The sequence below is a fragment of the Hemicordylus capensis genome, chromosome 4 (genome assembly GCF_027244095.1).
Source record: "Hemicordylus capensis ecotype Gifberg chromosome 4, rHemCap1.1.pri, whole genome shotgun sequence".
NCBI classification, from domain to species: Eukaryota; Metazoa; Chordata; class Lepidosauria; order Squamata; family Cordylidae; genus Hemicordylus; species Hemicordylus capensis.
In genome coordinates this window covers 116,161,512-116,173,541 of record NC_069660.1, presented here as the reverse complement: position 1 = coordinate 116,173,541, position 12,030 = coordinate 116,161,512, and the positions used below count along the sequence as shown (strand labels likewise).

At 41.4% G+C, this 12,030-nt stretch overlaps 1 protein-coding gene across 29 annotated transcripts in view; it reads right to left on the bottom strand.

Moving 5' to 3' along the window:
* The window catches only part of ADGRL2 (adhesion G protein-coupled receptor L2), a 269,111-nt gene that overhangs the window by 62,134 nt on the left and 194,947 nt on the right, over positions 1 to 12,030 (bottom strand). For all 29 annotated transcript variants that reach the window (XR_008320682.1, XM_053313455.1, XM_053313457.1 and 26 more), the window contains exons 6-7: positions 1,775 to 2,071; positions 1,127 to 1,230 (exon numbers count right to left, since the gene is read on the bottom strand). Coding sequence is in view for 28 of the 29 variants with exons in the window: in XM_053313455.1 (XP_053169430.1) it covers positions 1,127 to 1,230; positions 1,775 to 2,071 (401 nt within the window). In the remaining variant the exon portion in view is untranslated. The remainder of the gene's footprint in view (positions 1 to 1,126; positions 1,231 to 1,774; positions 2,072 to 12,030) is intronic.

The window sequence follows — 12,030 nt, the reverse complement described above, 5'->3', positions numbered from 1 at the left end:
TCTCGCCATTGATTAACTGTGTACTCCACATGCTCATTGCTTTTTTTATAGATATCTGAATGTTTTTGCTGACACCAGCTGTTTCTAAACATTTTAGTATCCATAGTGTGAGGCAATGAGTCAAAGGCTTTCTTGTAGTCAATCCATGCAACACTTTAGATTTGTTTTTCTTCTCTTGCAGTTTTCTAAAATCATTTTGTCAATCAGCAGCTGGTCTTTTGTGCCTCTGGTGTTCGGGCAATTTCCTTACTGTTCAACTGGAAGCTGTTTGTTAGTTAATAAGTGTTGCATTACTTCATCTGCTATTATTCCAGTTAATAATTTGAACATGGCAGGCAGGTTATCGGTCTATAATTACTTGGAACTGCACCTTTTGCTGGGTCTTTCATTATGAGATGAGTTTTCCCAGATGTTAGCCGTTGTTCAATATCACCTCCTTGCAAAATGTGATTGAATTGTTTTGATAGTTGTTTATGAAGGCTTGTTAGGTGTTTAAGCCAAAAGCCAGGCAGTTCATCATCACCCGGTGCAGTCCAATTTTTAATTTTCTTTGCTCTTTCACTTATTAATTCTGGTGTTATTATTAGATCTTACACTTGTTGGCTACATTTTTGACCTCTTTCACCCAGCCTGCTTTTTTATTATAATCTATTGGATTGTCCCATAATTTTCCCCAGAATTGCACTGTTTCTTCTTTATTTGGTGTTTCTATGTTTCTTGCAGTTTACTTATTATTATTAGCGTAAAAAACAAGGTTCTGTACAAACATGCCTCTCACATTGGAGCAATGACCTGGTGAAGCCTGATTGAATACGGACCTGGTAAACATTTAAATGTAATCAATCATTTACTGAAAAACACCTAAACTATATCCAACTAAGGTGAACAACCAATCTAAAAATAGCCCATCAGACATGCTCTTACTGCTTACCTGTGACTGCAAAACTGTGTGTGTCAGGAAACTAAGAGGCCAAAAATAATTTTAAAAAAAGGTTGGTGGGAAGGTAGCACAGAAGCATTTTGATAAAATTTAGGTAACTTTGGATATTTTGGCAACCATCTTCCAGATACTGGGCAAATTGGGCCCAAAGGCAATGGTATCAGGTTAGAAAAAAATCCAACCCACCTTCTGAGCAAGCTGATTTACCCAATGTGAAGTGCAGTTGCTAAGATCAGGGCCCTTGGGATTCCATGTTCCAGTGGAAACCATGCAGAGGTATGAAGCTGTTCCTAAAAAAACATAGAAAACAAAATGAAATGAAAGTTGGTTTTTGACTCCTCGCCCCCGCAAGCATCTGTGAAATCTGGGGCTATGATTTGACTGTTTTTCTATGCTATATTTTGTATAACTAATAAAAGCAGTTGACAATGTGGTGACAAAATGCAACACAACGATGTCAATTAAAAGCAGTACTGTACTAATAAAGTCAGTGTAAAATATCAGACCTTATGGCAGAAAACAAATCCAAAAACTTCTTGTTTTCTGGAACTTCTCTAAAGCAGAGCTTGTAACAAGAGAAGCATCAGAATGACAGCTTTGCTATACATAAGCCTTCAATTAAAGCAATGATCTGCAATCCTTAAGAAGGGGCTGTAATGTAATTCTGTACCTAGGTTTCAATGCCCTCTACAGCTTAAAACCTGAAGCTGCCACTTCCTCCCAAGTAATCAAAATCATAGGAAGAATAGTTTAAGACTGATCAGTAGGGAATGAGGGTTCAAGGCTTGTGCTGAAATATTTACGTGAACTGAAGATTTGGTCTGAAAGACTTACCCCGAGTTCCTTTGGGGCAGGGTCGTTCCACCATTATTCCTCTTTGAGTCTGAGGCCAGCTAATCCCCCTGGCTACATAAGGTTCACAGAATCTCTCTGGCAAAGGGAAAAAGCTTGTAACAGGAGGGATTTTGGTTGTAGAAGCTGCTGGGGGTGGTTTGGGGCCTTTGCTCCCTTCTTTTGTCCCCCCAGCTAATGTTGTGCTGAGAGGAACTTTCTGTGGTGTAGTGCTTGTGGTTGATATGGTTGTTTTGTACAGCTCTGTAGAAGGTGTTACTGTCTCTGCTGTGGTAGGCACTGTGGGGAGAAAGGCAATGTTACAAATAGTAAGGCAGTAGTTGTGAAAATACTTACATCTGTAAGTATTTGCTTTATAAACAAAGCATGAGAGTCACTCCCCCTGCCCCTGAGAAAGCCTCCAGGTTAGGATAGTTAGCAAAGTGGAGAGAAGAAAAACAATACATACAGTTGCAATTTCCGGTCGATAGGTGGGAACAAATACATTTTAGAGTAAATGTATCAAAACCACATCTCTGGCAATTTTTAAAAAACTTCTTAAAACACATCTCTTCAACGAGGCTTTTTCGGGTTTTTAAAACCTGTTTTTAAATTGTTCTGATTACTTAATTGCTGTTTTACGGTGTTTTTAATTGTTAATCATTGTGTTATGCATTGATAATTTTTGTTTTAATTATTAACTGATTTAATGGTGTTTTAATGTAAACCGCCCTGAACCTTTTGGAAGGGCGGTATAAAAGTTTTCTAAATAAATAAATAAATAAATAAATCTAGAGGCGGGTCTCACGATCCGTGAGACCCGCTTTTTCCAAAACTGCAGAGAGAGCGGGCTAAGCCCACTCTCCCCACAGATGATTGGGTAGGGAGCCCTGGGCGGCTGGATCGGCCACCCACACGATTGCCAGCTCCGTGACGGAGCCGGTGGGGGCTTAGGGGAGCGGGGGCTAATTGGCCCCCGCAAGCTCCAGCATGCCCTGCGCGAGCACGCAGGGCATGCTGGTGAGACCCCCAGAGTTGGGAGGCGGCTTTTCTCCTCCCCTCCGGGGGTCTCCTTGTGAGTAGCCACAGCGCTGCGCCACGGATACTCACGATCCAATAGCCTGGGTTCGCTCCGCAAACCCGGGCTAAGGGGCAGGCTACTTGAGTGGGTTAGCCGCTCAAGAACCACCGGGCTCGCAGCTGAGCCCGGTGGTTCTTACGATTAGCAAAAATCGGGCTAGGCTCTCCTAGCCCGATTTTTGCTAATCGTGTGGATAGCCCTTTAGTTTTTTATAAGCACCCTTGCTGGGATGTCCGGTGGTTCCTACGATTAGGAAAAATCAGGATAGGCTCTCCTAGCCCGATTTTTTGCTAATTGTGTGGATAGCCCCTTAATTTTATATAAGCTCCCTTGCTGGGATGTCACACACAAACAAATCACATCATAAAAAGCATGGAGATATCTCCTTGCTTTTTATGATGCGATTAGAATATGAGGTTTTCTTACATGTCCAAAGTTTGGCATACTTCATAGCATCTTTTCTCAGAAGTAAGCCCCAACTGTGTTCAAGGCAGATTACTCCTCGGTAAGTATGCGCAGGATTTCAACTTCAATGGCTGGTGTGACACTTTTGCTTTATAAAAGATACCTAATGCACCTAATGGCGCAGCAGGGAAGTAACTTGCCTAGGGAGCAAGTGGCTGCTGGTTGCACCTCAAGCCACCTAATGGCGCAGCAGGGGAAATGACTTGCCTAGAGGTTGCTGGTTTGAATCCCCGCTGGTATGTTTCCCAGACCATGGGAAACACCTATATCAGGCAGCAGTGGTATAGGAAGATGCTGAAAGGCATCATCTCATAATGTGCAGGAGATGGCAACAGTAAACCCCTCCTGTATTCTACCAATGACAACCACAGGACTCTGTGGTTGCCAGGAGTTGACACTTTACTTTACCTTAAAAGTCTCAAAGCGGTTTACATATTTATTTATTTATTTGATATTTTTGTATACTGCCCAAAACTTGCATGTCTGGGCGGTTTACAATAAAATAATAGAAATTATAAAAAAATTAAAAGGTTAAAACATTGCAATAATTTCAAATTTATAATAATGTTAAAAAACTATTAAAACATATTCAACCATTAAACATAGAAAAAATAATAATACATAAATAAGATGGCCCCCTGTCCCCAATGGGCTCACAATCTAAAAAGAAACATAAAGGCAGATACCAGCAACAACAGCCACTGGAGGAATGCTGTGCTGGGGTTGGATTAGGTACAGTTGCTCTCCCCTTGCTAAACATGAGAATCTCCACTATTAATACTGAATTATTTGTGCAAAATATATGTGCACACTACCTTGTGATAATTTTAATAAAGAATATTAAAAGATCCATATAGATCAATGTTTCATTAAAAAACAAAATTTTAAATGCGCAACAGCCAAGTCCCCTCCCAAAAGCGGATTCTAAATAAAAAAGCCGTTAAAACAAACTAACTTCATGTCACCTACTCTGCAACTTGTAGGAAGATAATTACTCTAACATATTTCCACCCGGCAGTCATTCTTGCTTCAGAGATTTCCAGCACACCTGATTAGATCCAAACAGAAAAAAAGGCCTAACACGCATGTGTTGTTATAGTGTTTGAACATCTCAGCCTTCAACCATCCCCTTTTCCTATTTTGATAAAGCAGGTATGAAGAAAGAACTAATTCAAGCCAGTGGCAAGTACACAGCTTAATCATCTATGTCAAGACAACTGGCTTTGAACAAGTAACTTCTGGTTTGAGATGTGGAACTGTTAATTCTATTGAGCTGACAATGACATCAACACATTAACTGCTGAAGTGGTAAAGGCAACTGTTCAAGCACAGAGGTATTTTCTTTTTCATAGGCGTTTATGCTATTTGAGATCTACGGACGTCATGGTCATATCTGCCAATATGAGATAATTCAAAAGAGGGAGATTTTAGGTTTTTCCTCCTGGCCAAGAAGCATTCCCAAGCCGAAAGTTATTCGAATCCCTTATCCATACTAAAATAAAGTCAGTGGAGCTACACTAGAAATTTGCATTCATTCAGTTCACATTCCTAAACAAAGCAACATGAGATGATTTGTACTGCATTGTTCAGTAGAAATTTTAAGCTCTCTTCTGCTTTACCTATATGCTAGAGCATTAGTCCTATAGAATAGTTTTACTATGGTATTCTAGTAGAGTTGCAGTCTTCATAACTTATCGTTAGTTCTTAATTTGCAAAGAAAAAAAAATATGGCCATGAGTTTAAGGTTACAAAAGATAATGTACAGTTTGCATCTATCTCACCTTTTGGAGGGCCCAGATTTATATATTTTGTGCATGATTCATGGTCAGCAGTGAAAATGATAGTACTGTACTGAATACCAGCAGTAGCTTCACAAAGACTACAATTCCAAGCCTGCACATGGTTCTTCCTGATCAGCAGAGGTGAAGTGAAGGAGGAACTTGATGCAAACTGTGCACTTACTAGTCAGAGCAATGAGAGAGACAGGAGGAAGGATCCCTCCTCCCGACTCTGCTAGAGTAAATAAAGGGTATGTTTGGGGAGTTCAAAGGCTGATAGGACTGGAGAGGCCGGATGGCTCTAACTCCAGAAAAGCAATTTTAAGAAGTTTGATCCTTCTGCAGGTGGGGGAACAGGGTGTGATTTAAGATATCCAAAAACTCACATCCAAGCCTGAGAACTTCACTGACATTTCTGCCAAGAGTACACACAAGATTAAACTCTTTGCTGCAGGACTGCCTATGCCAGGTAAAAGACTCAGTATATAGTATTTATATACCAATGTCAGAAGCCTCGGAGTGAAGATGGGCAAGCTGGAGTGCTTGGTTGCTAATGGAAACATATAGTGGGCATAATGGAAACCTGGTAAAACAGTGAGAATCAGTGAGACACTGTTATAACTGAGTACAAACTCTACAGAAAGGACAGGGATGGGCGGATTGAGGGAGGAATAGGACTGTATATTAAAGAAGGGATAGAATCCAACAAGCTAGAACACTTAGGAGGACCGGAATCAGTTTGGGTGTCAATACAAGAAATGAAAGGAAATGTGTTGCTAGGGACGTGCTATCACCTTCTGGATTAAAATACTGAGAGTGAACTGGAGTTGGAGAAGCAAATCACATAGACTGGACAAATTCATGTGTGGGTATTGACAGAGATGCAAAAGTTCTAGACATGCTAAATGACTGTGCTTCAGAGTTGAACAACCATTGGGGAACAGTGACCACCATAGTGTGATTCAGTTCAGCTTATACTGTATGCAAGTGGAGCATTGCCAAGGAAGTCCAACACAGATGGATAGGACTTCAGAAGAGGAAACTTCTCAAAAATGATGGGACTGGTTAGAAAAGAAAGGAACAAACTCTGGCAAAAGAAATCCAAGGAGACAAGAAGGAATTAAAAAAAAGTTTTTTGAGCATATAGGTAGAAGTGTCAAGGGCAATAATGAAAACTTAAATAGCCTGGACCTAAGCTGTTAAGAGCTTTATAGGTAAGAACCAGCACTTTGTATTTCACCTGGAATCATATCAGCAGCCAGTGCAGTTCTTTCAAAACTGGTGTTACGTGGTCCCTTCATGTTGTCCCAGAGACCAATCTGGCTGCTGCATTCTATACCAATTGTAGTTTCTGGACTACATACAAAGGCAGTCCCACGTAGAGTGCATTACAGTAGTCAAGCCTGGAGGTTAGCAGCATATGTACCATTGTTTTAAGGTCATTCACCTCTAGAAATGGATGTAGCTGATGTATCAGCTGAAGCTTGCTCCTCAAAAGGTCACACGCCCTCCACTTTGGATCGGGGTGGATATCATCACAAACTATACCATTTTGGGCATCCCTATGTGACCGTACAGTAGCAAATTTGGTTCAAATTGGTTAGACTGCCCACAAGTTAGTGGACTTGCGCCTTAAACGTTCATGTGTCCGCCATCTTGGATTGAGGTAGATGACATCATCACAACTACAACACTGAGGTTTGCCTATGTGCCCCTACAGCTGCAGCAAATTTGATTCAAATCGGTTTAGTGGTTCACATGTTAACCCACTTGTGCCTCAAAAGCTTACGCATCCATTTTGAATCAGGGTGAATGACATCATCACAAAATACACCACTGAGGTGCCTCTTTGTGTCACTCACTGCAACTGTACCTAATTTGGTTCAGTTAACCAAGTTCAAATTGGTTAGACAGCCCACAAATTAGCCTGCTTGTGCCTCTGATTTTCAAGCGTCCACCATCTTGGAAAAGGGTGGATGATACCATCACAAACTATGCCATTCCTATGTGTCCCTACAACTGTACCCGATTTGGTTCATATTGGTCCAGGTGTTGCGAAGCTGATGGGGGGGGCAAATAAACGGACACACGGACACAGGCACACACATGGAATGCCGGATGATTTCATAAGTCTACTGGAAAGTAGGCTAAAACTAACAAATCTCCAGGGCCAGATGGCATCCACCCAAGAGTTCTGAAGGAACTCAAATGTGAAATTGCTGATCTCCTAGCAAAAATATTCAACTTGGCCCTACAATCAGGCTCTGTACCAGAGGACTGGAAAGTAGCTAATGTATCTCTGATTTTCAAACAGGGTTGGGGGTGGAACCAGGAAAATACAGGCCAGTTAGCTTAACATCTGTGCCAGGTAAAGTGATAGAAAGCATATTTAAAGGACAAAATTGTTAAACGTATAGAAGTTTAGGCCTTGCTGAAGGAGAACCAGCATGGCTTCTGCAATGAAGCCTTACTAACCTTTTAGAGTTCTTAGAGAGTGTCAACAGACATGTGGATAAAGGTGGTCCGATCGACATAGCATACTTGAACTTCCAAAAAGCTTTTGACAAAGATCACTAGGAAAGACTCATAGGAACATAGGAAACTGCCATATACTGAGTCAGACCACTGGTCTATCTAGCTCAGTATTGTCTTCACAGACTGGCAGCGGCTTCTCCAAGGTTGCAGGCAGGTATCTCTCTCAGCCCTATCTTGGAGAAGCCAGGGAGGGAACTTGAAACCTTCTGCTCTTCCCAGAGCGGCTTCATCCCCTGGGGGGAATATCTTGCAGTGCTCACACATCAAGTCTCCCATTCATATGCAACCAGGGCAGACCCTGCTTAGCTATGGGGACAAGTCATGCTTTCTACCACAGGACCAGCTCCTCTCCTAAAACTCTTGAATAAACTTAGCAGTCATGGTATAAGGGGACAGGTTCGTGTGTGGGTTGGTAACTGGTTGAAGGACAGGAAACAAAGGGTAGAAATAAACGAACAGTTTTCACAACTGAGCAGAGAAGTGGGGTCCCACAGGGATCTGTACTGGGACCAATGCTCTTTAACTTGTTCACAGATAATCCACAAGTTGGCATAAGCAGGGAAGCAGCAAAATCTGCAGATGACACTAAACTATTTAGGGTACGGAAATCCAAAACACATTGTGAGGCTCTCCAAAGAGTTCTCTCCTGGATGAATGGGCTAAAAATGGCAAATGTGGTTCAATGTTAGCAAGTATAAAGTGATGCATATTGGGGTACAAAAACCCCAACTTAACATATACACTGATGGGGTCTGAACTGTCAGTGACTGAACAGGAGAGTGATCTTAGGGTCATGGCAGACAGCTAAGTGTCGTCTCAGCTGTGTGGCAGCTGTGAAAAAGGCAAATTCCATGCTTGGAATCATTAGGAAGGGGATTGAAAATAAAACTTCTAGTATTATAATGCCCTTATACAAAACTATGGTGCGGCCACATTTGGAGTACTGTGTACAATTCATGTAATCGTATCTTAAGAAGGACATTGTAGAACTGGAAAAGATGTGGAAGAGGGCAACCAAGATGATCAGGGGCCTGGAATACCTTCCTTATGAGGCAAGACTACAGATTCTGGAGCTTTTTAGTTTGGAAAAGAGGTGACTACAGGGAGATATGATAGAGGTTTATAAAATTATGCATGGAATAGAGAGAGTGGACAGAGGGACATTTTTCTCCCTCTCTTACAACTCTAGAACCAGGGGTCAGCCCATGAAACCACCTCCAGCGTGAACACTGCAGTCAAGAGCACCCGCCTTTTTGGAAAGCACTGGTGGAGGGAAAGAGGTGAGATGGGGGCGGACAGGTGGCCAGTGCCTTCCCTGACCCTTAAAGCAACTCCTCCGCCCTCTGAACCGGTTCAAACGCTCGCTGATTGAACTGGTTTGGTGCTCAAGGAAGGAAGCATCGAACCGGTTTGTACACATCCCTACAAGATGCCTCTAGAATACCAGCTGCAGGGGAGCAACAGCATGCCCTCACCTCTTGCCTGTGTGCTTCTCAGAGGCATCTGGTGGGCCACTGTGAGAGACAGGATACTGGACTGGATGGACCTTGGGCTGATCCAGTATTATTATTATTATTATTATTATTATTATTATTATTATTATTATTATTATCCATTCGATTTCTATACTGCCCCTCCAAAAATGGCCCAGGGTGGTCCACACAGAGAAATAATAAATAAATAAGATGGATCCCTGTCCCCAAAGGGCTCACAATCTAAAAGAACACAAGACAGACACCAGACACTGGAGGTACTGTACTGGGGGTGAATAGGGCCAGTTACTCTCCCCCTGCTAAATAAAGAGAATCACCACGTTAAAAGGTGCCTCTTTGCCAAGTTAGCAGTAGGTATGTTCTTATGTTCTTATCCATTAATTGATCCATCTTATTTATTTGTTATTTCTCTGTGTAAACCGCCTTGAGCCATCTTTGGAAGGGTGGTATAGAAATTGAATGAATAAATAAATAAATAAAAATTGTGTCCTTGTATTTCTTCTACCAGAGTTTGTGTTCCTTCCCATTTGGCAGGCCAACTGGCAGGCCTTCCAATTTCATGTCAGCCACACTGGCATCCTCCCAGGAGGATGCTGGCTTAGATACGCCTTGGGCCTGATCCAGCAGGGCTGTTCTTATGTTCTCATGACTGTTTAGCATGAAATAATAATCAAATTTTGGCTTTGTACAGGATGCACAGTCACTAATGAGGATTAGAATCAGCATTCCATACATAAACCTATAAAGTGAATGTATGGGAATTTCAAAAGTCCAACTAATGTGGTGACTTACTTATTTAATGTATTTGTATAATCTTTTTAAAGTGGTCTTTTACATGTGTCCCATTAAATGTAGATAATACATTGGTGCATATAGCAGAATATTATGTATTTCAGAAAAGTTTCTTTCAGGATCATCTTAGTTGTCTTTAAGGTTCTGCATAAGGGTCAACTTCACATTATGTTAAGCACATGCCTAATAGTAATAAAGCTGCCATGCTCGCTTTTCTTCACTAAATACCGTGTGTGTGTGTGTGTGTGTGTGTGTGTGTGTGTGTGTGTGTACCTCCCTAATGATTCTGATCTAGATGGTGGCTATAGTAAAAGCAAACAGAATGTCTTTCTCCACAGAGCAGAAGAATTTAGAGAGGCTTTAAATTCTCAGGGAGCAGGAACAATTAAACCCCCTTCCAAGTCGCCTTTATGCCAGACCTGCTGAATTTGGCATACAAACAATGTAATATAGTCTGCCAGGTGTTTGACACCCTTCCCTTAGTCCTGATCTTGAACCACCTGATTGGTAGTTCCACCCAATTGGGGAGGAGCGCTGGTCTTGCGGTAGCAAGAATGAGTTGTTTTCTTTGTGAAGCATGGTTTACATTTGGATGGGTGCCTACATGTGTGCACTGTCTGCTATACGATATTCCCCATAGTGGATGAGGCAATAGCTCAGTGGTAGAACTTCTGCTTGCATGCAGAGGGTCCCAAATGTACTCCCTGGCAGCTCCAGGTAGGGCTGGGAGAGCCAGAAACCTTGGAGAAGTCACTGCCAGTCATTATAGACAATAGTGAACTAGATGGACCAATGGACTGACTTGGTATAAGGCAGTTTCCTATGTTAAAGTTCCAGAGACTGTGGAACTTTAATACGACTATGGGAACTTACTGACTTTGTGGGAGTTACCTTATATGGATGGTGACCTGTGCTCAGCATGATGGAAGTGAAGGACTGCTTTATGCACATATATTGAAGGAGAGAGCTAAAACAGCAGCCAGAAGATCCTGGAGTTCTGTCCCTAGAAAGAATATATGAATATTTGTTTGTGTTTGTGTGTTATTTGTGTGTGTGTGTATAAATAATTACACCCTGCTTAACATAATTTGCAGGGACGGCTCTTTAGTTTGATCCATCTCGCCTCCTGAAAGCTTGTTGTAACTGTAAAACAACAGTTTCCAGGAAACTTCAGAGGAGGAGGAAAAATAACCCACCAACTATCAAAAGATAAATTGAAAAGTGGCAAGGTGGTTGATCACACCTGATGCCAGTAGTCTACCATCCAAACAAGTACAATGGGTAAGTCTGTATGATCATCAGGGTATTTGTGTGCCCCTGGCTACAGCAAAATTCAAAGCAATATTGGCTAGTGGAGCAACACAATTCATAACTTTTTTATTTCACTATCTCTACCGGTGTACTTGCCACTTTACAAAGGAAAAGACAGGTCCCTGCCTGGAGGAATTTACAAACTGTGACAAGCATTCACTCTTCTCTGTGTCAGACCTTATAGAAACAACTGGATCTGACACTTTTCAGGTTTAAATTCTTTCTTTGACACTTATTACCTAAAGGCTTATGCTTTTAAAAAGGGGGATTTAAAACTCTTCTGTCCTTAGGCTAGAATTTATCAAAAACATATATTCTTGAATGTAAATGGAATTTAACCACAAATGCAAACAAGCAAAGAGGCACCAGACAGTCTTTCAAAACGACTTGAACAGAATGTTTCTTTCTTTTAAAAGAGATGAAGTTTCCAGTTCTTCGAGAGCAGGGACAAGTCTATGACAAAACAAAACCCAACATAAATCTTTTTGCACTCCTAAAACGGTCAAAGCTCTAATCATCCTGTCACCTCCATATGCACTTTTTAAAATAATGTGTTTCACAGAAAAATGGAACACACATCTATTAGTGTGGGCTGTTCTTGAAGGCTATGAATATATGAGGACTCTACTCGAGGGCCAGCACACAGTAACGAGAATGTCTCTTAGAATTTATGATTGGGTGTGTGTTGTGTGTGTGTCATTCTTTTCAACCCCAATATATTTTAACTATGCTAAAGGTATCATGAATTAATAAAGCAAAATATAATACCATGAATTTTACATTTGTTCTCTATTTCTAGCTTTG